General features: G+C 66.0%; 2 protein-coding genes across 6 annotated transcripts in view; one reads left to right on the top strand and one right to left on the bottom strand.

Annotated features, from left to right (window-relative positions):
• The first annotated feature begins 583 nt into the window (after positions 1-583).
• Positions 584-7,173, top strand: ISYNA1 (inositol-3-phosphate synthase 1). 2 transcript variants are annotated; one of them, XM_030540169.1, is made up of 11 exons: positions 584-664; positions 1,885-2,009; positions 2,640-2,801; positions 3,369-3,498; positions 3,642-3,835; positions 4,230-4,379; positions 4,771-4,986; positions 5,555-5,719; positions 5,848-5,961; positions 6,165-6,382; positions 6,682-7,173. In XM_030540169.1, the coding sequence occupies exons 2-11, from the start codon at positions 1,896-1,898 to the stop codon at positions 6,878-6,880; spliced, it is 1,662 nt and encodes a 553-aa protein (XP_030396029.1). In that variant the 5' UTR covers positions 584-664; positions 1,885-1,895; the 3' UTR covers positions 6,881-7,173. The 2 variants fall into 2 exon arrangements, with proteins under 2 accessions (XP_030396029.1, XP_030396028.1); XM_030540168.1 differs by having other exon boundaries at positions 587-656; positions 1,882-2,009.
• A 2,164-nt stretch (positions 7,174-9,337) lies between these two features.
• Positions 9,338-18,419, bottom strand: part of SSBP4 (single stranded DNA binding protein 4) — a 46,962-nt gene continuing 37,880 nt past the window's right edge. The window contains exons 6-18 of one of the 4 annotated variants that reach the window (XM_030540170.1): positions 17,090-17,173; positions 16,344-16,403; positions 15,754-15,823; positions 14,955-15,025; positions 13,795-13,862; positions 13,149-13,194; positions 12,691-12,726; positions 12,447-12,501; positions 12,138-12,208; positions 10,639-10,717; positions 10,107-10,135; positions 9,699-9,800; positions 9,338-9,423 (exon numbers count right to left, since the gene is read on the bottom strand). In XM_030540170.1, the coding sequence (XP_030396030.1) occupies positions 9,394-9,423; positions 9,699-9,800; positions 10,107-10,135; positions 10,639-10,717; positions 12,138-12,208; positions 12,447-12,501; positions 12,691-12,726; positions 13,149-13,194; positions 13,795-13,862; positions 14,955-15,025; positions 15,754-15,823; positions 16,344-16,403; positions 17,090-17,173 (801 nt within the window). In that variant the 3' untranslated portion in view covers positions 9,338-9,393. The remainder of the gene's footprint in view (positions 9,424-9,698; positions 9,801-10,106; positions 10,136-10,638; positions 10,718-12,137; positions 12,209-12,446; positions 12,502-12,690; positions 12,727-13,148; positions 13,195-13,794; positions 13,863-14,954; positions 15,026-15,753; positions 15,824-16,343; positions 16,404-17,089; positions 17,174-18,419) is intronic. The other 3 variants (XM_030540172.1, XM_030540171.1, XM_030540173.1) reach the window with 3 other exon arrangements.

The following is an 18,419-nucleotide window of genomic DNA, read 5'->3' as shown; positions in this document are numbered from 1 at the left end:
TGTGAGGGGTGATCGCCCGGTCCAGTGCCCCCCACCAGGGGAAGAGCAGCAGGACAGTAGGTTGCAGGGGGTGGTGGGCACTGATGCTGCCTGGGGGTGTGTGGACAAGGTGGGCCGGTGCCTGCAGCTGCTGGGCCCGGGGTGCAGTGCCCACCTCCAGGGACAAACCCCAGGGCATTATGGGAGAAGCCTGAGCCCATCACTGCCCAGCTGGCAGCACCCTCGGTTTGCCTGGATGTGTTTCAGCACATGCCACAATGGTTAATTCCTGGGGACTCCAGGACCATCCTGGAGGGTTGGCACCTGCACAGCTGCCTCAGAAAAGGGGCGATCCCGGGAGAACCTGGAGCTGCATGGGGGGGGGGGCAGGGGGTGCTGGGGCCCCGCCGTCCTGGGGGCTATGGGGCTGCCAGGTGCATGCACCTGCTGGGCGCGGGGGTTGCCTGGCCAGGCGGATCTAGGGGACGGGGGGGGGCAGAGGTACCGCTCTGTGCAGTCCGGGGGGGCGGCACGTGTCCGGCCCAGGCGAGCTGGGGAATCCGCAGCTGATGGAAATTTACGGCGGGGCGGAGCCGCGGGGGGGGGGGCGGGCCCTGGGAGCCCATTAAGCCGCCGCATGCCCCGGGGGTCCGCAGTAGAGCCGAGCCGAGCCGAGCCGAGCCAGGTGAGCCGGGGCTGCGGGCGGGTCCCGGTGCCCGCGGGCGGGAGTGCTCGGGACGCGGGGAGCCCCCAGCTCCCAGCCCGGGGCGGCTCCGGCCCCATGGCAGGTCGGGGGGGCGCGTGTATTTCCCGCGGGCTGCGCCCCCTCGCCAGGCCCTGGCGCTCCCGGGGAGCCGGGGCCCCCCGGCCCAAGCGTGCGCTGGGGTGCCCCGCCCCGCGGGACGGGGCACCGGGGAGCTGGGATCTGCCCGGGTCGGGCCCGGCCCCAGTTCTCTGTGGGGTGGAGCCTCCCCTCCGGCTCCGCCCCCCGTGCCGGGGCCCTGCCCAGCTGCTGCCCCATGGCAGGGCTGGCTGTGGGGGTAGGGACCGGCAGGAGAGCCCCATAACCGAGCCCTCTCCGCGCGCACCGATTAGCCTCGCGGCCCGACCGTGCTCCCCTGTGATTCACATGGGGGAAACTGAGGCACAGGCGGGACCGCCGCGGTCCGGTGGCGAGTCTGCGAGCTCTGGCAGTGGAGATCGCGGGGCGTCGTGCCCAGGCCGGGCCCTGTCAGAGCACCTGGGGGAGCCCCCCCCCCCCAGCCAGGCCCCCACCGCCTGCCGTGCCCTGCCCATGGTGTGCTGGTCATGGTACTAACTGCCCTGCGGGGAGGGGGCAGTGGGCGGAGAAGGGGGTCTGGGCTGGTGGGGCTGCCCCTGCCCTGTTCCCCCTCGCTCCACCGGGCACCAGCAAAGCAACCTGGTGCTTCCCTGCCCTCCTGAGCCCAACGCACCTGCTGGAATAAGCCAGGTTCTAGCCCTGTTTTGTTGCTGTCTGGCACGTCCCCGCCCTGAATGGTCCTGGCCAGGCGCGGTGCCGGACCCAGCCCACATCCCGCAGCCTCCCAGAAACCCAGCCACTTCTGTGCTCCTCTTTGTGGAGCGTCTGGGTTGCTGGCGGGCTCCTCCTGCCTGCACACTGGCAGCTAGGATGCCTGGGTTCTATCTTGGGGGGACAAGCCTCTTCACTGCTGTGTGCCTCGGTTTCCCTGCCTGTAAAATGGGGATTATCCCCCTCCTTAGCACAGGCCTCTGGGAGAGGAAGAGCCAGTCTAGGGCAGGGGGACATGGGAGTATCCTGGCCGCAGGGGCAGTGGGTGGGGAATGATTTGCACACTCAGTCCTGCCAGGGCCCGGGCATGAGGGCTGACGGGTCTATAATAATTTGCTTCCTCTACATCGCAGCTCCAGGAACCATGGCTGAGACGTTCCTCGTTGAGAGCCCTGATGTGACCTATAGCAAGGACTACATTGAGGCCAAGTACACGTACAGCACCGTGCACGTGAGCAGGGAGGATGGCGTCACCAAGGTACCTGCTGTTGGCGGGTCCAGCGTAGGACCGTGGCCCTGTGCCTACTGGAGAGGGAAATGCATTTGTTTGGCTCTGTGCACCTTCCCCACTGGTAGGAGTGGCCCAGAGCCCTGCTTGGCCTGGCTGGACTCAGGCTGTGTGAGCTGCCATGAGGCAGGTTCCTCCACTGGGCCAGGGAGTGATGGGGCACTTGGGGACACTACAGGCAGGACGAAGTGCCTGAGCAGTGTCTGCCTGCAGGCTGCTTCCCCTCTCCGCCTGCCACAGCCTGGGGGCATCTATGCCATGGGGCCAGGGCTCTAAGTTCTAACATTTAACAATGCCGTGTTGGGCCTGATCACATTGCCGCTGGTTTCCCTGGGCTCTGAGGAGCTAGTGGGAGCAGCCTCCCCATTGCAGAGGGAACCAGCCTTGGGGTGGGCTGGGCAAGCTGTCCTGGTGCATCGGTCGGGTTCTGCTGCCCCGGCCCCTTGCGAAGCCCTGTGGTGCTGGGTTCCCTCATTCCCCTGCCGCGCCAGCGGACGAGCATGCCCCACGTGCGTCTTGTCCTGTCCCCTGCCGCCTCCTCTCCTTGTGCTCTGTCCGAAGGCTGCACCCCGGTTCTCACTGCCTGTCTCGGGTTCCCAGGTGAAGCCGCAGTCCACCAAGTTCACCTTCCGCACAGAGAGGCAGGTCCCCCGCCTGGGGGTGATGCTGGTGGGATGGGGTGGCAACAATGGCACCACAGTGACAGCGGCTGTGCTGGCCAACAGGCTGGGCCTCTCTTGGATGACCAAGACCGGACGGAAGGTGAGTGAGTCTCGTCCCCCAGCGTCTGGTGGCGCTTTCCAGGGCGCAGGTGGTCTCTAGCCAGCTGCCGAGGCTGCAGGGCCTGCGACCGGCTGGCTCGTCTCAAAGGCCCAGATGCAGCCCCAGCCGGTTGCCCGTGAGATGGAGCCTGGGCCCAGGTGAGTGGGTGGATGAGCCAAAGCCCTGCCCTGCTGGGGTGTGCCTGGTTGTGAGGCCTCAGAGCTCCAGGCTGGCCCCTGAGGCTCTCCCAGCCTGTGGGGTGTGCGGCTGTGCTGTGCCTGGGGGGCCATGTCTGTCGTGGCCTCGGCCTGGGAAGTGTTCGTGGGGCTGTGGTGACGGGAATGTGGCGCTCAGACCCTGCGCAGGGGGCTCTCCCCAAACCATGTGGTGTGGTCCAGCTGGGAGCCGAGCTGCATGGGCTGTGCCGGGGCCTGGGCACTCAGACCTTGGGGAGGGGCCCCCGGCTCCCATGTTCTGTGCCCCCTGGAAGGTCCCAGGGGTGGGGGAGCTCCCCTGCCTGGGCACCCCTGGGGCTCAGTGTCCCCTTGGTGCTCTCCCTCTTCCCAGTATGCCAACTACTACGGCTCCTTGCTGCAAGCGTCCACTGTCTGCCTGGGAACTGGCCCCACGGGCGATGTCTACGTGCCCTTCCGGGACCTGCTGCCCATGGTGCACCCTAATGACATCATTTTTGATGGTGAGTGTGAATGCTGTGGGGGGTGGGATGGTCCAAGGGGACGGGGGCCAAAGGGGGGGGCTGTGGATGGGGGGGTGGCCCAAGTGGGGGGCTCTGTGGGCAGGGGCCCAGAGCTCTGACTGGCATCTCCTCCCATGTCTCAGGCTGGGATGTCTCCTCCCTGAACTTGGCTGAGGCCATGAGACGGGCCAAAGTCCTCGACTGGCAGCTGCAGGAGCAGCTCTGGCCCCACATGGTGAAGATGAAGCCCCGCCCCTCTATTTACATCCCAGGATTCGTTGCAGCCAATCAGGACGACCGAGCCGACCACGTCCTCCGTGGGACGAAGGCTGAGCAGGTGTGTGTCGTTCCCATTGCTGCAGGGGTGAGCCCTGTGGCTGGGGTGGGGGAGCAGCAGGCTCCCTGGGGCTCCTGGGCTGGCTCTGACCCTGCAGCCTGGGCTGGGGGAGCTGGGCCAGGATTTCGGAGCAGCCTCTGCCTGCGAGACCTGGGACGAGCCCTGGGCTGCGTGCCAGCAGTGGGGAGGCTGGGCCCTGTGCTCCACAGGGGGGTGCTGGGGGCACAGTTCTGGCACCTACCTCTAAGCACCGTCCCTGCTGCCCACCGGAGCTGACCCACACTGGGCAGGACAGGATTCCTCAAATTGCGGGGGCCTGGGGGGCCCAGCAGCTTCCCTGCCAGTGCCCTGTCCTGGGCTCGTGCTGCTGGGCGCTGACAAGCCCCTCGTGCAGGTGGCACAGATCCGCAGGGACATCCAGGAATTCAAGGCCACCAGCGGGGTGGACAAGGTCGTGGTCCTGTGGACGGCCAACACCGAGCGCTTCTGCGACGTGCTGCCGGGCGTTAACGACACGGCTGCCCACCTGCTGCAGGCCATCGAGGTGAGGACCCATGGGGGGCGTGTGCCCCCCCGCCTACCAGGGGATGGGCGCGCTGCGTCAGCTGCCCTAGTGGCAGCTGGTCTCGTCTCTGGTGCTCCGGATGCAGCCAGCCTGGGGGGCTGGTTCTGGCTCCTACCAGGGGCAGGGGCACTGGTTTTGTCCTTCAGTGGGGCCACAGCACAGTCCTGGAGCTGGGGGGGATGGGACTGGAGGAGCAGGTTTTGGGGGCAGCGGCCCCATTGTGTGGGGGGGCTGGGTTGAATGGTGGGGATGTGGGGGCAGAGCGGACAGTGGTGCCCTGTGATATATTTTTTGAGGGCCTGGTGCTCCAGCTGACTGTCTGGAGGGGGCCCTGCCCATGCGCTGTACTCGGCTCTCCCCATCTACTCAGCGAGGCCTCGAGGTGTCTCCCTCCACGCTCTTCGCCGTGGCCAGCATCCTGGAGGGCTGCGCCTACATCAACGGCTCCCCCCAGAACACCTTGGTGCCAGGTGCCGTGGAGCTTGCCCTGCAGCGCCACGTCTTCATCTGCGGAGACGACCTGAAGTCCGGGCAGACCAAGCTCAAGTCGGTGCTGGTGGATTTCCTGGTTAGCGCCGGCCTCAAGGTGAGCAGGTGCCGGGGGTGCCCGCTGGGCGGGCGACACCGCTGGGCCGGGTCAGTGGGCTGCCAGGGAGCTCTGGGTGGGATCCCCTCCTGGAGCCCAGGGGCCAAGTCCCGGCACAGTCACCAGGGAGAGGGAATCTGGCCTCAGCAGAGCCCTGGGGTGGGGTGGGAGGGATTGTAACCCCTCCTGCAGCCAGATGCAGGCCTGCTCCCCAAGGAGGCAGAGGCCTTGCACCGCACGAGTGGAGGGGCTGCAGGTTGGGATTAAGGCATGGGAGGGGGGGGCTGTGGGTAGGGAGTGAGGCACATCTGAATGGTGACAGCTGCATAACCCCCAAGGGCTTTGGGGGATGAGCAGGGCTGGAGCATCCTGGGAGTGGGGCCAGAGGTGGTTCAGTTCAGCCCTTCCCCTTAGAATCAGACAAACCTGTCCCATGGCACAGGGGTGGGGGGCACAGAGCAGAGCCCTCTTCCCTGCCCTGGCTGGGCCTCCCCAGCAGCTGGGTTTGGAGCTGTGATCTGTAGGGCTGCTGTGACCCATCTTCCTTCCCCTCTGCTCTCTGCCCCAGACTGTGTCCATCGTCAGCTACAACCACCTGGGCAACAACGATGGGAAGAACCTGTCTGCCCCGCAGCAGTTCCGCTCCAAGGAGGCCTCCAAGAGCAACGTGGTGGATGACATGGTGCAGTCGAACCCCCTGCTCTATGGGCCCCAGGAGAAGCCTGATCACTGCGTGAGTCCCAGTGGAGGGAGTCCCCTGGACTTGTACCTGGCTCTGTTTGGGGGTGGGGGGGAGCTGCCCTGAAGCCCCTGCCCGGGGGTGGCTCCGGGGCCCAGTGCTGAGGTGGCTCTTGGTTGCAGGTGGTGATTAAGTACGTGCCCTACGTGGGAGACAGCAAGCGGGCGCTGGATGAGTACACCTCCGAGATCATGATGGGCGGCACCAACACCATCGTCATACACAACACCTGTGAGGTAGGGCTGGGAATTCCTGTCCCTGGGCATGGGTCACCCTGCCCCCCAGCCTGGACGAGCTCAGGCCAGGTCCATGCCTCTCCCCTCCCTGCCCTGATGGCACCACAGGGAGAAGCAGCGGCTGGGGGGAGCATTGGCCCATCTGGCCCTTGGGGAGGGGGAGCTGGGCCCTGGCCCCCCTACTGACTCTGCCCCACTCCCAGGACTCCCTGCTGGCCAGCCCCATTATCCTGGACCTGGCCATCCTGACCGAGCTCTGCCAGCGCATCAGCTTCTGCACCGAGAGTGACCCCGACTTCCAGGGCTTCCACAGTGTCCTGTCCATTCTGGGCTTCCTGTGCAAGGCGCCCCTGGTGCCTGAGGGCTCCCCCGTCGTCAACGCCCTCTTCCGGCAGAGGAGCTGCATCGAGAACATCCTGAGGTACCCCTGGCTCTGCCCTCCCACCCCCTGCCCCTGGGGTGCCACTCTACCCCCAGCTCAGCACTGACTGCAGCTCCCCACTCTCCTCCATGCCTGGGGTGCCCACTCCCTTCGCCAACCCCTGGGCCCTCGGCTGAGCCTGGCAGGGATGGGGAAAGTTGCATTAGCCCCCGTGGGACCTGGTACTGAGAGCCCCTCTGGGACCTGGTGGTGCCCTGTCTGTGAGATGTCCAGCTGGCTGAGAAGGCCTCTGCCCCCCCTCCCGCCTGACATGCTGCTCTCTCTGGTCCTGCCCCCAGGGCCTGTGTGGGGCTGCCCCCCCAGAACCACATGCTGCTGGAGCACAAGATGCAGCGGCCATGTCCGAGCCTGAAGCGAGCGCGTCTGGCCGAGTGCCCCATCTCCCTCAAGAGGGCAGCTGCCCAGGTGAACGGCTACCTGTGCCCGGCCAGTAACGGGCATGGCACCTCGCAAGCTCAGCTGCACGCTGACAACTAGGGCCCTGCCCTATGGCCACAGTGACCCCCAGCTCCCAGGGGAGTATGGGCTGAGACATGGTGGGCAGAACTGCACTTCTGGAGATGGGATCAGGGTCAGCCTGAAGGGGGACAGGAGCAGTGCTCCCGTGGCCCATTGGGGGGCTGTATTTTGTAGGGGGATTCTTAGTTTGAATTAATTTGGGGGCACAGGAGCCCCCTCCCCCAACCACCAAGGCTCTTCTGACAGTAAATAGAAGTTGTAAACGTTTGGGTTTGGTTTTGTTTTTGGAATAAAGTGGGAGCATGCACGTGGCTGTTTCTGCTGATCCCTCTGCATCTCCCCCCCCCCCCCAATCCCGCTCTGCACTGCCTGGTGTCCTGCAGCCCTCTCTGGGAAGGGTGTGCCCAGAGCCAGCAGTGTTCCTGTGAAAGGGGTCCCCCTGGGGTGTGCCCCACAAGCCCTGCCCTGAAATCTGTGACTGGGGCTAGACCCAGCTCCAGCTGGCATGGGTCTTTTCCTTGGTTTCCCCAGCTGTCCCATGTCTCTGCCCCCCAGTGAAGGGGGAGTCCTGGCTCAGCGAATGCTGGGCAGGCAAGTGGGATTCAGGACTCCGGCAGGAGGAGGGTGCTTGGTGAGGCACCAGGCTCAATGTACAATGGTGCTTGTTGCACTGGTACATCGTTCCGGGGGGGGGCGGTTGTGGAAAAGGTCTCTGAGGAAGGGGGAGACAAGAGTCAGAGCTATGAAAAAAATCAAATTACATTTATTGATGCAGGTATTTTTGGGTGGATTTTTTGTTTTTTAGTTTTTTTGTTTTTTGTTTTGATAAGTAACTTTCAGTCTAAAGCCTTCAGAGTAGAAAGAACAGACAAAATCCCTACACAGACGCACTAACCTAGCAGGGGAGGCACTGCCCCCAGCAGCAATACGCCAGCTGGCTGCATCCCCTCCCAGCCGGCGGCGGGTACAGCACACATGTGAGGCAGGCGGAGGCTCACCCCGAACAGCAACAGAAACCCAGCTAAGGCCCCCTTGCCTGGGCGGAGGCGGCTCTGGGTTGAGAGCTGGAGGGAGCACGGCCGGGCTGCTGCTGAGGTCCTTCATGTTTATAAAAGTGGGGGTGGAGGGAATCCTTCATATGAAAGTTAAAAGTGGTCCTGACAGCAGGTAGAGGCGGGCGCCCGGGGCAAAGGGGGCTGCTGGGGTGGCCTATATACACTTGCCTCCCTTTGCTGCAGGGCAGGAACCGAGCCCAGTCTGCCCATCAGGGATGGGGCAGGGGGGAATCACAGTGGCTGAGCAAACAGACTGGGCTGTAGGGGGTCTCCTATTTCCTAGAGGCTCCATGGGGTGTTTCCAGCTGTGGAACGGTTGGGGGGGGCAGAGCACTGGGGGCAGCAGGTCTCCTGGGTGAGCTGGGAGCAATCACATGGGGGGTGCAATTTCCTCTGCCCTGGGGGTGCTCATGGGAACGGAGGGGTGGGTTACTGGGCACCATGAGGGGGCTGAGGCATCTCTGCTGAGCTGGCAGCCAGGGGAGGGCTGTGCCAGGCCTCCCCGGTGCTGGCAGGGGCAGGGGCTTGAGGAGCTGTGGGACTGCAGGCATGGCTATCAGGGCAGCATGGGCAGAAAGGGAGGGGTACAGTGTGGGGGGGTACCCCTCACCTTGGCAAATATCTTAGGAGCAGCTGACAGAAGTGGCATAACTACAGGGGGTGGGGGTTAGCCCAGAGCTCCTGCTGATGGCCTGAGGGGGCAGATTGCTGCTTAGACCTGCAGAATCTGCCCCATGGGTCCACAGCAGGCTCTGGTGTGGCCAGGGCCCTGGAAGGGGTGAGGGTGGGGGATCCCTGGAAGCTGAGAAGCAAGTGGGGGTGTGTGGGGGGAGCCCATGATAAATTAAACCCTGCACAGCAAAATGAACCCTTAAATAAATACCCCCCCTCCCCCCACCCTGCTGTGTGGGGCTGGGCCGAGCTGGAGGCAGAGCTGCCAGCTGTGGTCTGTAACCCCTGCTGGGATGGGGGCAGCAGGGCAGTGTTGCAGCAAACCCAGCGGGGCTTGGCCCCTGGCAGGAGTTCATCCCCAGCCTCCTTCTGCCCCACTTCTGCTGCCCGGCTGGGAAGGAGGCTGCCTGTGGCTGGACCTGCCCCCCAGCAGTGCGCTGGCTCCCAGCCCCCAAAGGTGCTGTCTGATGCAGCCGCAGCTCTGTCCTGTCCCCTTCTCTCCCCCTGCCCGCCCCCCCCGTACAGTCAGCAGGTTCCACATCCCCCCCCCACGTGCCTAAGAACAGCATCGTGCCTAGCACAAGCAGGCCCCCCCCCCATGTACCCCACAGCCCCAGGTTCTGGTGGTTTTCTCCTCTGCCTGGCGTGGGAAGAGAGGGGGAGCGGGGTGCCAATGGAGCACTGGGGGGGAGGGGGACACAGGGGGGTGCTGGCAGGAGGGCAGGCGGCCAGTTCCTGCGAGTGTTTTAAATAGTTTAGAACCGCGGGGGCGTCTGGCTCTCTGCGCCGGGACGTCCGAGCCGATCACACGCTCATTGTCATGCTGGGCGAGTACTAGAGAGACGGGAGACACCAGAGCGTTAGCAGGCGGGGGGAGGCCGCCGGGGCCAGCCCGACGCGCTGGGGCGGGGGCAGGGCAGGGCAGGGGGAGCTGGGGCAGCTCACACCTCGGGGAGGCTCCTCCAGCGCAGGGCTCCCACCGCCGGTCCAACCGTGCCAGGCTTGTTCTTCCAGGGGATGGCCGATGCCTTGCAGCTGCCCCGCCCGCCCCGGGAGCCCCGCCCGCCCCGCCCTCTCCGCCTGCCCGGCGGGCCCACGCTGTCCCTTACACTGTCGCTTTGGAAGGGGTTTAAGAAGGTGCCACTCATCTCGCCGTCGTCCCGTGGAGTCCCGGGCGGGTTGCTCAGCCCGGCCATGTTACTCGGTGAGCTCTGCAGGGGCACAGGAAAGCCTGGGTTGGGGGGGGGGGGGGCTGCTGCCCCCTGACCCCAGGGGTGAAAGGCCAACAGCTCCCAGCAGCACTGGGTGGGGCCCATGTGCAGAGTCACCCCCCCCCCCCCCCTGTGCCCAGAGAAGGCAGGGATGCACCCCCAGCAGCTGGCAGGACCCTGACCCTTTGAAAGGGAGATACACAGACCGCCCACCCTGGGAGGGGGCTGGCGGTGCCCCAGGGAGGAGTTCAGCCCAGGGGAACCCCCCCATAGGGAGCGGGTGGAAGTGGGGTGCTGTGCTCTCACCTTTGGCAGCCCGTCCATGTCGCCAGAGCCTGGAAGGACAAGCAGGTCCTGTTAGCAGTGCCCAATACCAGGTAACGGTGCCCCCTGCCCCACCTCCCAGGGAGCCCAGGCCATGCTGCAGTGTCAGCCCTACTGCCCTCACCCCCAATATAGGTAAGGCCTTTGTGGCCTCTCTGCCTCAGTTTCCCCCTGCACCATCGGAAGTGATGCTAACATGCTGGGGGGGTGGGGGAGGCACTGACAGGCAGCCTCCTGGGGGTGCTGCTGGCCCATAGGCCACCTGCAGCTGCAGAGCTAGGGGCTGAGCCTCCCCCCGCAGGGAGGCTGGGGCAGGTCTGAGCGCAGGGGCCAGAACCGCAGAGCTCCCAGCCTGGCACACCAGGGATAGCACCAAAGGAGAGGAAGGGACCTGCCCACAAACAGTCAGGGCACAGCCAGATCCAGGCTGCGGGGCGGGCCTCAGGTGTCCTGCTGTCTCTCTGCTCGTGTGGGCAGTGCCAGGCCCCGGTGGGCAAGAGGCCGTGCTACCCACCTAAGGATCCATTCATGTGATGGGGCTCCATGGCGTTCATGCCTCCCATGGGCCCATCGGGGCCAGGCCCCATGGGGAACTGCAAGGAAAAGGGAGTGCGTCAGTGCTGGGCACAGGCTGCCCGGGCGTAGTGGGGCCAGGGCTCCATGCACGAGCTGATGCGAGTGAAGGGGAAATGGGTGCCGGGCCTCAGGGACGTGCCCAGCATTGCTCTGGCCCCGGGTACTCCCTGGGGCTGCCCGGAGCCTGCACGCTGCTGCACAGAACCTCGGGCACCGCAGACCTGACCTGCCACAGGGTGGCCAGCCAGCCATGCCCATGGCCACCAACCACCCAGCAAAGCCCTCCTTGTCCCCCCACAACACCCCGCACGCCCAAGGGCAGCAGGGACGGAGAGAGGGGCCTCGGCAGAGCTGTGGGAAGGGGGAGCCCAGGGCTGGCCTGGCAGGGATCTGTGGGGTGGGGGGCACTGGCGGAGCTGTGGGAAGGGGGAGCCCAGGGCTGGGCTGGCAGGGCTCCGTGGGGCGGGGGCCACTGGCAGAGCTGTGGGAAGGGGGAGCCCAGGGCTGGCCTGGCAGGGATCTGTGGGGTGGGGGACACTGGCGGAGCTGTGGGAAGGGGGAGCCCAGGGCTGGGCTGGCAGGGCTCCGTGGGGCGGGGGCCACTGGCAGAGCTGTGGGAAGGGGGAGCCCAGGGCTGGCCTGGCAGGGATCTGTGGGGTGGGGGGCACTGGCGGAGCTGTGGGAAGGGGGAGCCCAGGGCTGGGCTGGCAGGGGTCTGTGGGGAGGGGGGCACCGGTGGAGCTGTGGGAAGGGGGAGCCCAGGCCTGGCCTGGCAGGGCTCCGTGGGGCGGGGGCCACTGGCGGAGCTGTGGGAAGGGGGAGCCCAGGGCTGGCCTGGCAGGGATCTGTGGGGTGGGGGGCACTGGCGGAGCTGTGGGAAGGGGGAGCCCAGGGCTGGGCTGGCAGGGCTCCGTGGGGCGGGGGCCACTGGCAGAGCTGTGGGAAGGGGGAGCCCAGGGCTGGCCTGGCAGGGATCTGTGGGGTGGGGGGCACTGGCGGAGCTGTGGGAAGGGGGAGCCCAGGGCTGGCCTGGCAGGGATCTGTGGGGTGGGGGGCACAGGCGGAGCTGTGGGAAGGGGGAGCCCAGGGCTGGCCTGGCAGGGATCTGTGGGGAGGGGGGCACCGGTGGAGCTGTGGGAAGGGGGAGCCCAGGGCTGGCCTGGCAGGGATCTGTGGGGTGGGGGCCACTGGCGGAGCTGTGGGAAGGGGGAGCCCAGGCCTGGCCTGGCAGGGCTCCGTGGGGCAGGGGCCACTGGCAGAGCTGTGGGAAGGGGGAGCCCAGGGTTGGGGCTGAGGGGCGCTGGCAGAACATCCCTGGCTGGGAGTTGCTCTCTGCGCCTGTGGCTGGGTCCCCATCAACTCTCTTTGGCTGTGGGGTGGGGCAAGGCCTGGGCTGCCCAGAGCTCTCCGTGGGGGGGCACTGTTGGGGGCACTCACGTTTGGCCGGTTCCCAGCGGGCCCGATGGGGTTCATCATGGTGTACATATTCTCGCTGGAGTTTGTGGAGTCTGTGGGGGTGCAGAGCAGAGTCAGTGCTGCCAGCCCGAGAGAGCACGAGAGGGGGCGGGCACTGCGCAGCCACGCACGAGCTCACCGGGGTTCACTGGCCGTGCAGCCCCCTCCCCACCCCCCAGCAAGAGGCATAGACGTGTCCGTTGCTTTTACCTTCCCGGCTGAGCAATGCCACCCGCCCCGTTCCCCAAGTCCGTCCCCCCTCCTCCACCCCACACCATGCAGATACTTCACCTCCTGGGCTGGGCATGATGGGGGTTCCGGGGGGGCCGCCGCCTCCTGGAGGGCCCTGTGGGAGAAAAGCAAAAGGCACAGGAGCCGTTAGAGCCTTGGCCCCTGGCACAGAGCCAGCCTGGGCCCCGTGGACACAATCTGCCCCCAAGGTGCAGGGCCTGCATGCTGGGGTGCAGGGGGTGCTCAGCATGATGCTGTGGGGCAGAGCACCTCCCTGCCCCCCGATTGCAGCTGCGGTACTCACCACGTAGCTTCCGGGTGACGAGGAGGAGTACGCGATCTGTGGGGGGATGAGAGGAGACAAGTCAGCACCAAGTGCACGTGGAGTGTGTCTGGCCATGTGCCCTCCCCCGGGCATCGTAACCCCCCCTCCTCCCCTGTGCATTGTGCCTGTCCGCACCCCCACCCTCGTGCATTGTGCCTGGCCCCGTGACCCCCCCCCATGCATCATGCCCGGCCCTGTGCGTCGTGCCCGGCCCTGTGTCCCCCCGTGCATTATACCTGGCCGCCCCCCCCATCCCCCTGTGCATCGTGCCCGGCCACGCACACCCTCTCGTGCACTCTGCCTGGCCCCGTGTCCCCCCCACATGCATCGTGCCTGGCCCCGTGCCCTGCTATGCGTCGTGCCCAGCCCCGTTCCCCCCTGTGAGTTGTGCCTGGCCTCCACCATGCATTGCCCCATGCCCCTCCTCCAGGACTCACAGAGTTGGTGTTGGGGTTTGGCCACGGCGCTCGCCCTCCTGGGCCCCTGAAACAAACAGGCGTGAGGCTGGCACTTCCCCAGGATCCCTGTACCCCACCCCCACTGCATGCACCCTGTCCTGCGGGGGGGCGCCCCGGCACTGGGATCCAAGGTCGCTGGGGGTGGGGTAGGGTGGCACGGGCAGCTGGGAAACTTGGATGATTTGTGGGGATGCCCAGTTTCCCCACCAGCCATGGATTCCCCCGGATTGGCCCAGACAGCCATCCCCCTGAAACCTGTCCCCCCCCCCAGATCTGTGTGTCTGTCCAGGGTATCAGATGGTGCTGGGACAGCCTGGACTCCTGCCAATCACTCAGGCTCTGCTAGGCAGCATGAGGTGGGGTGAGGGGGCGTGCTGGGTGTTGGCCAGGGGTCACTGCCAGGAGGGAAGCTGCAGGCCCCAGCCCATGGCCAGGAGCAGACGGGCGGCATCCTGCTGGGCTGGGACCTCTGCCCAGTGCCAGGGAGCCCCATCTGGTGCTGGGCCAGGCCCCCAGTGGCCCCCAGCCCATCCTGCAGGCGCTGGGCTGGCTCTGTGCCCCTCCTTGTGGGTCATGGGGGGCAGGGAGGTGTGGCTGGGGTACAGGGGGAGGAGAGGGGCCTTACATGTTCATGGTGGGCATGCCAGGGCCGCCCAGCGAGTTGGGTGGGGGCCGCATCCCGCTGCTGTAGTTCTGCAAGAGAGGAGCAGGAGCGAGCTGAGCATGTGGTGGGGGAGACGGGCCCAACCGCTGAGGGGCTGCATTAGCCCAGTCATACAGAACCCAGGTGTCCTGGCTCCAGCCCCTCCCCCCACACCCACTCCCCGCCCAGAGCCAGAGAGAGAACCCAGGAGTCCTGGCTCCAGCCCCTCCCTGCACATCCACTTGTGTTTTCTCAGAATACTGTGTTGGTGCCTCAGTGTCCCCTATGCAGTTCTTCAGTATCTAGGTGGTGGAATAAGGGTGTGATTGCTGCAGAGCAAAGGGCCAGTGCCCCTAAATGCCTGGCACTCTGTCTCCTAGCAACTGATGGCCTGGGCCCCTCCCCTGCAAAGGTGCCAACTGAAGGTGTTGGAGACAAAGGGATCAGGTGACCTCCTGGCCCCGGGGAAAGGAACGGAGCAGAGAGGAGGGGCTGGAGGGGGTTATTAGTCTGGAGCTGGTGGGGACGAGGAGTGAAATGCAGACGTGGGGGTCTGGCTCACTGCCCCCCAGAATGGACCTGGCCGAGGGGTCCGGTTCTCTGTACCTACAAGCTCTGTTTTAGACCCTGTTCCTGTCATCGAATAAACCTCTGTGTTACTGGCTGGGTGAGAGTCACGTCTGACTGCGAAGTGGGGGTGCAGGACCCTATGGCTTCCCCAGGACCCCGCTGGGGCAGGCTTGATGTGGGAAGCACACGGAGGGGCAGAGGATGCTGAATGCTCCAAGGAGAGACCCAGGAGGTGAAGCCGTGTGAGCTTCTTGCCCTGGAGACAGTCTGCTCCAAGGGAAAGGAGGCTCCCCAAATTCCTGACTGGCTTTGTGGGGAACAATTCCAAAGCATCGCCCTGGAACTCCGTGACACCACTCCCCTCCCAGAGCCAGAGAGAGAACCCAGGCGTCCTGGCTCCCAGACCTGTGCCCATGCTGCCCCATCTCCTCCCCTCCCCTCCCCTCCCCTCTGGGATGTTGCTGTGGGTCCAGCAGCAGTTCCCAGCGCTCCCAGATCACAGCGCTGCACAGCAGGGCTGTGCCAGGACCCCGCAGAGGGGAAAGATAAAAGGCACCCTGAGAGACACCCACCTGAGGAGCCATCCCCGCCATGCCTCGCGGGGGGTTCATCCGCTGCATCGGGCCCCCCATATTCGGATGCCCTGTGCAAAGGGAGAGGGGAAGGTGTACAAGGCAGCAGGGCACAAACACCCCTGAACCCCAACTTCTGGGGCATGGCTCCCTGAACCCCCCAACTCCCCACACTCAGAGCTCTGATCCCCCACCTCCCTCAACCTCCTACTTCCAGGGCATGGCTCCCTGAACCCCCCAACCCCCAACTCCCAGAGCTCTGCTCCTCCAATCTCCTTCAACCCCTCACTTCCGGGACATGGCTCCCTGAACCCCCCAACCCTCCACTCCCACAGCTCTGCTCCTCCAATCTCCCACTTCTGGGGCATGGCTCCCTGAACCCCCAACCCTCCACTCCCAGAGCTCTGCTCCCCTGACCTCCCTCAACCCCACTTCTGCCCCCCCATGGAGTCCCCAGCACTGAGAGGGGATGCCCAGTGAGGGGTCATAATCCCAAGGTGCCCTCCCAGCGCAAGGCCTCATCCTTCCCCACAGAAACTGGGGGGGCTGCTCCTGGGCTCGGCTGTGAGGGGCTTCCGCTCCCCTCCTGGGGGCTCCTGTCTCTTCGCAGTGAAGGGTCCCCCCCGGGGGAGGGGCTGCTCCCAGCCAGGGCCCAGGTCTCCTCCCTGATGGCTGACCCACTCATGTCCCGCTGGTGCCCCAGAGTTGGGGGCCCACAGGGCCTGAGATGGCTGAGGAGAGGGGGCCGCAGACCGGAGACCCCGTGGCGGGGAGGGGCCCCGCGGGCAGCATGACTCACCCTGCGATCTCGTGCTGGGGTCCATGCTGTTGGGCAGCAGCGGCTGGGAACCCGGGACCCCCACGGGCGGCTGCAGGAATAAAAAGGCCATGAGCCTGGAGCTGCAGCCATCAGGAGGAAAAGGCATGGACCGGGCTCCCCCTGGGGAAGGAGCACCCCCACTTCCCAGGAAAATGGCACAGATAGACCCCCCCACCCCCGGAAGGAGCACAGACTGACCCCCCCCACACTCCACCCCGGGGGAGGAGCACAGACTGACCCCCCCACTCCACCCCAGAGGAGGAGGAGAGACTGATCCCCCCCTCACTCCACCCTGGGGAAGGAGCACAGACCAACCCCCCCCCCACTGCACCCCGGGGAAAGAGCACAGACCAACCCCCCCCCCCACTGCACCCCGGGGAAAGAGCACAGACCAACCCCCCCCCACTGCACCCCGGGGGAGGAGCACAGACCGACCCCCCTCCCCAATGCACCCCAGGGAAGGAGCACAGACTGACTCCCCCCCGCACTCCACCCCGGGGAAGGTGCACTTATCCCTGGGGCGACCCGCCCGGGGAGGTCCCCAGCTCTCAGGGCCCTGGGGGTCTCACCTGGTTCGGCATGCGGAGCGAGGGCCGGGGGCCGCCGGGGTAGCGAGGAGACATGAAAGGCTGCAAGAGACAGAGCAGGAGGGCAGGTGAGAGCACATCTCCAGAGCCCAGCCAGGGCGGGGCATGAGAACGGAGCCCCCAGGGCTAGTGCTTGGCTTGCCGGGGCACGGAGGCCTGAGCTGGGAGCTCGCCCGCTGCTCAGGGGGGTCTAACCGCACGCAGTGATATGTGGCCCGGCTAGCGGCTGCAAGGCAGGAACCTAGGTGTCCAGGTCCAGCCAGACCAGATGCACCCAGCATTCCACATCCCGCAGCCCTGGGTAAGCGAGAGGCTTGGTGCCCGCAAGGGACGTGGCAGGGCACCTGGGGAGTGGAGATCACTGCCTGTCCTGGGCCATGCTGAGCCTGCGCTCGGGAATGGGTGGAGGGGCCTGAAAATCGGAGTCTGCCGGGCACTGGGCACAGCACTGGACTGTGTGGCTGCGTGGAGTGGGGTGCAGATGGGGGGCTGGGGTACACCTGGGGATCTCCAAGAGTCTGTGGCAACATCTGCCCAGCCTCCAGGCCACAGGGGCCCAGAGAGCCTCAGGTGAGTGACCCCATGCAGAGGGGGTGAGTATGCAGGAAGCGGGGGGCAGAGTGGCTTGTGGGGGGGATGTGCACACTGGGTTTTGCAGGCTTTCTCCCCTTGTCCTCAGGCCCAGCCTGCTGGGGGGCTGTGGGCCGGCTCGCCCCAGACAGCCTTACCTGGCTGTGGGGCCCCAGCATGGGGGCGGCGGGGTTGTGGGGTGGAGGCTGTGCGTGCGGTGATGGCTGAGAGCCCGGAGGTCCCTTCAAGAGAAACAAACCACAGAGCGTCACAGGAAGGAGGGGCTGGGCCGAGCCCCCGTCACCCCTCGCCTACTCCTAGGCCCTGCTGGTGGGTCCCTCCCCTTGGGGACTGCCAACCAGAGACCCCCCCCCAATGTACCTGAGCTCCCCGCTCACCTCTGCCTGCCTGCTGCCCTGAGCCAGGACAAAGGGCCATTGCCCTCCCATGCTAAGCCCCAGCCATCGCCCCGGGTGGGGGGACATGCCGGGGGAGGTGGAGTCTGGAGCATGTGGGGTGCCTGGCATGTGGGGGGCAGCCCAGGACCCGGGCACTGGGAGTGGGTGTCTCCAGCTGCCATTGGAGATGCTGGTGCCCAGCGCTGCGGAGCGGGGCAGAGGTGAGGGGAAGCCCCGGGCACCAGTCAGCCTGATGGCCTCATGCGGGTCCCCACATCTAGCTGCAGGTGGCAGTAATGCCCATTTCACCAGCGAGTGTGCATCACTCCCCCCAACACCCCTCCACAAACGGGGGGCTCTGCACGCCGGGCGTGGCTGGGCAGGGGCAGCTGCGGAGCAATGGGGGGCACTCATTCCCAGGAGTAAGGGGCAAGAGAAAAGCTCCAGCTGATAGAGCTGAATGTTGGCAGTGCCAGGCGACTCCTGGGGCCATGGGCACCCGTCTGCGTTCCTAGGAGACTGTCCCTGCAGGGGAAGGTGCAGTTATCCCAGGGCCCCTAGAATGCTGCCCGCCTGACTCCAACCCCATGGGGAGGTGAGGTGCTGTGGGCTGGCCCCGGATCCTGCCCAGACTCAAAGTGAAGCCAGTGTCCAGCCGGAGCAGGCCAGGGGTTCGTGCATGGGCTGCGTGGCACAGGCTGCACAGTGGCTCCGTGCAGGGCAGGGGAAGTGTCATTGAGACAAGGCTTCGGGCTCCAGCCACGAAAGCCCCTCGCACTCCCGGACGTCACTGCTACCTGGCCCTTACAGCCTCTCCCGCCTCCACCTGCCTACCCGAAGTCCCCAGCATGTTGCCAACAGCCAGCGCATCAGTGCTGTGTGCCCGCAGCCACAGATCTGCAGAGGCGCGCGTTTCCCACCCCCGGGCGCTGTGACCTGACTCTGAGCACAGGGCAGGTGCATGAGGAATCGGGCTCCCGTCTCCTCCTCGGGGTGGCGGTGCCGGGACGGGCATGAGGACGCGGCGGAGCCAACGAGCCCATCCCCACATGGCAGCGCCGCTGGCCCATATTTAATACTCAGCCTCCCA

Source organism: Gopherus evgoodei, chromosome 22 (genome assembly GCF_007399415.2).
Source record: "Gopherus evgoodei ecotype Sinaloan lineage chromosome 22, rGopEvg1_v1.p, whole genome shotgun sequence".
In the NCBI taxonomy this organism is placed as follows: Eukaryota; Metazoa; Chordata; order Testudines; family Testudinidae; genus Gopherus; species Gopherus evgoodei.
Note: the sequence above shows the minus strand (reverse complement) of the source record. Positions and strands in the feature narration are given on the sequence as shown.

Coding starts and splice junctions, on each gene's coding strand:
- ISYNA1 (XM_030540168.1), top strand. CDS start 617: ATGCCCCGGGGGTCCGCAGTAGAGCCGAGCCGAGCCGAGC. Junction 4,380..4,770: donor ACCTGCTGCAGGCCATCGAG/GTGAGGACCCAT, acceptor CCATCTACTCAG/CGAGGCCTCGAGGTGTCTCC. Junction 5,720..5,847: donor AGGAGAAGCCTGATCACTGC/GTGAGTCCCAGT, acceptor TCTTGGTTGCAG/GTGGTGATTAAGTACGTGCC.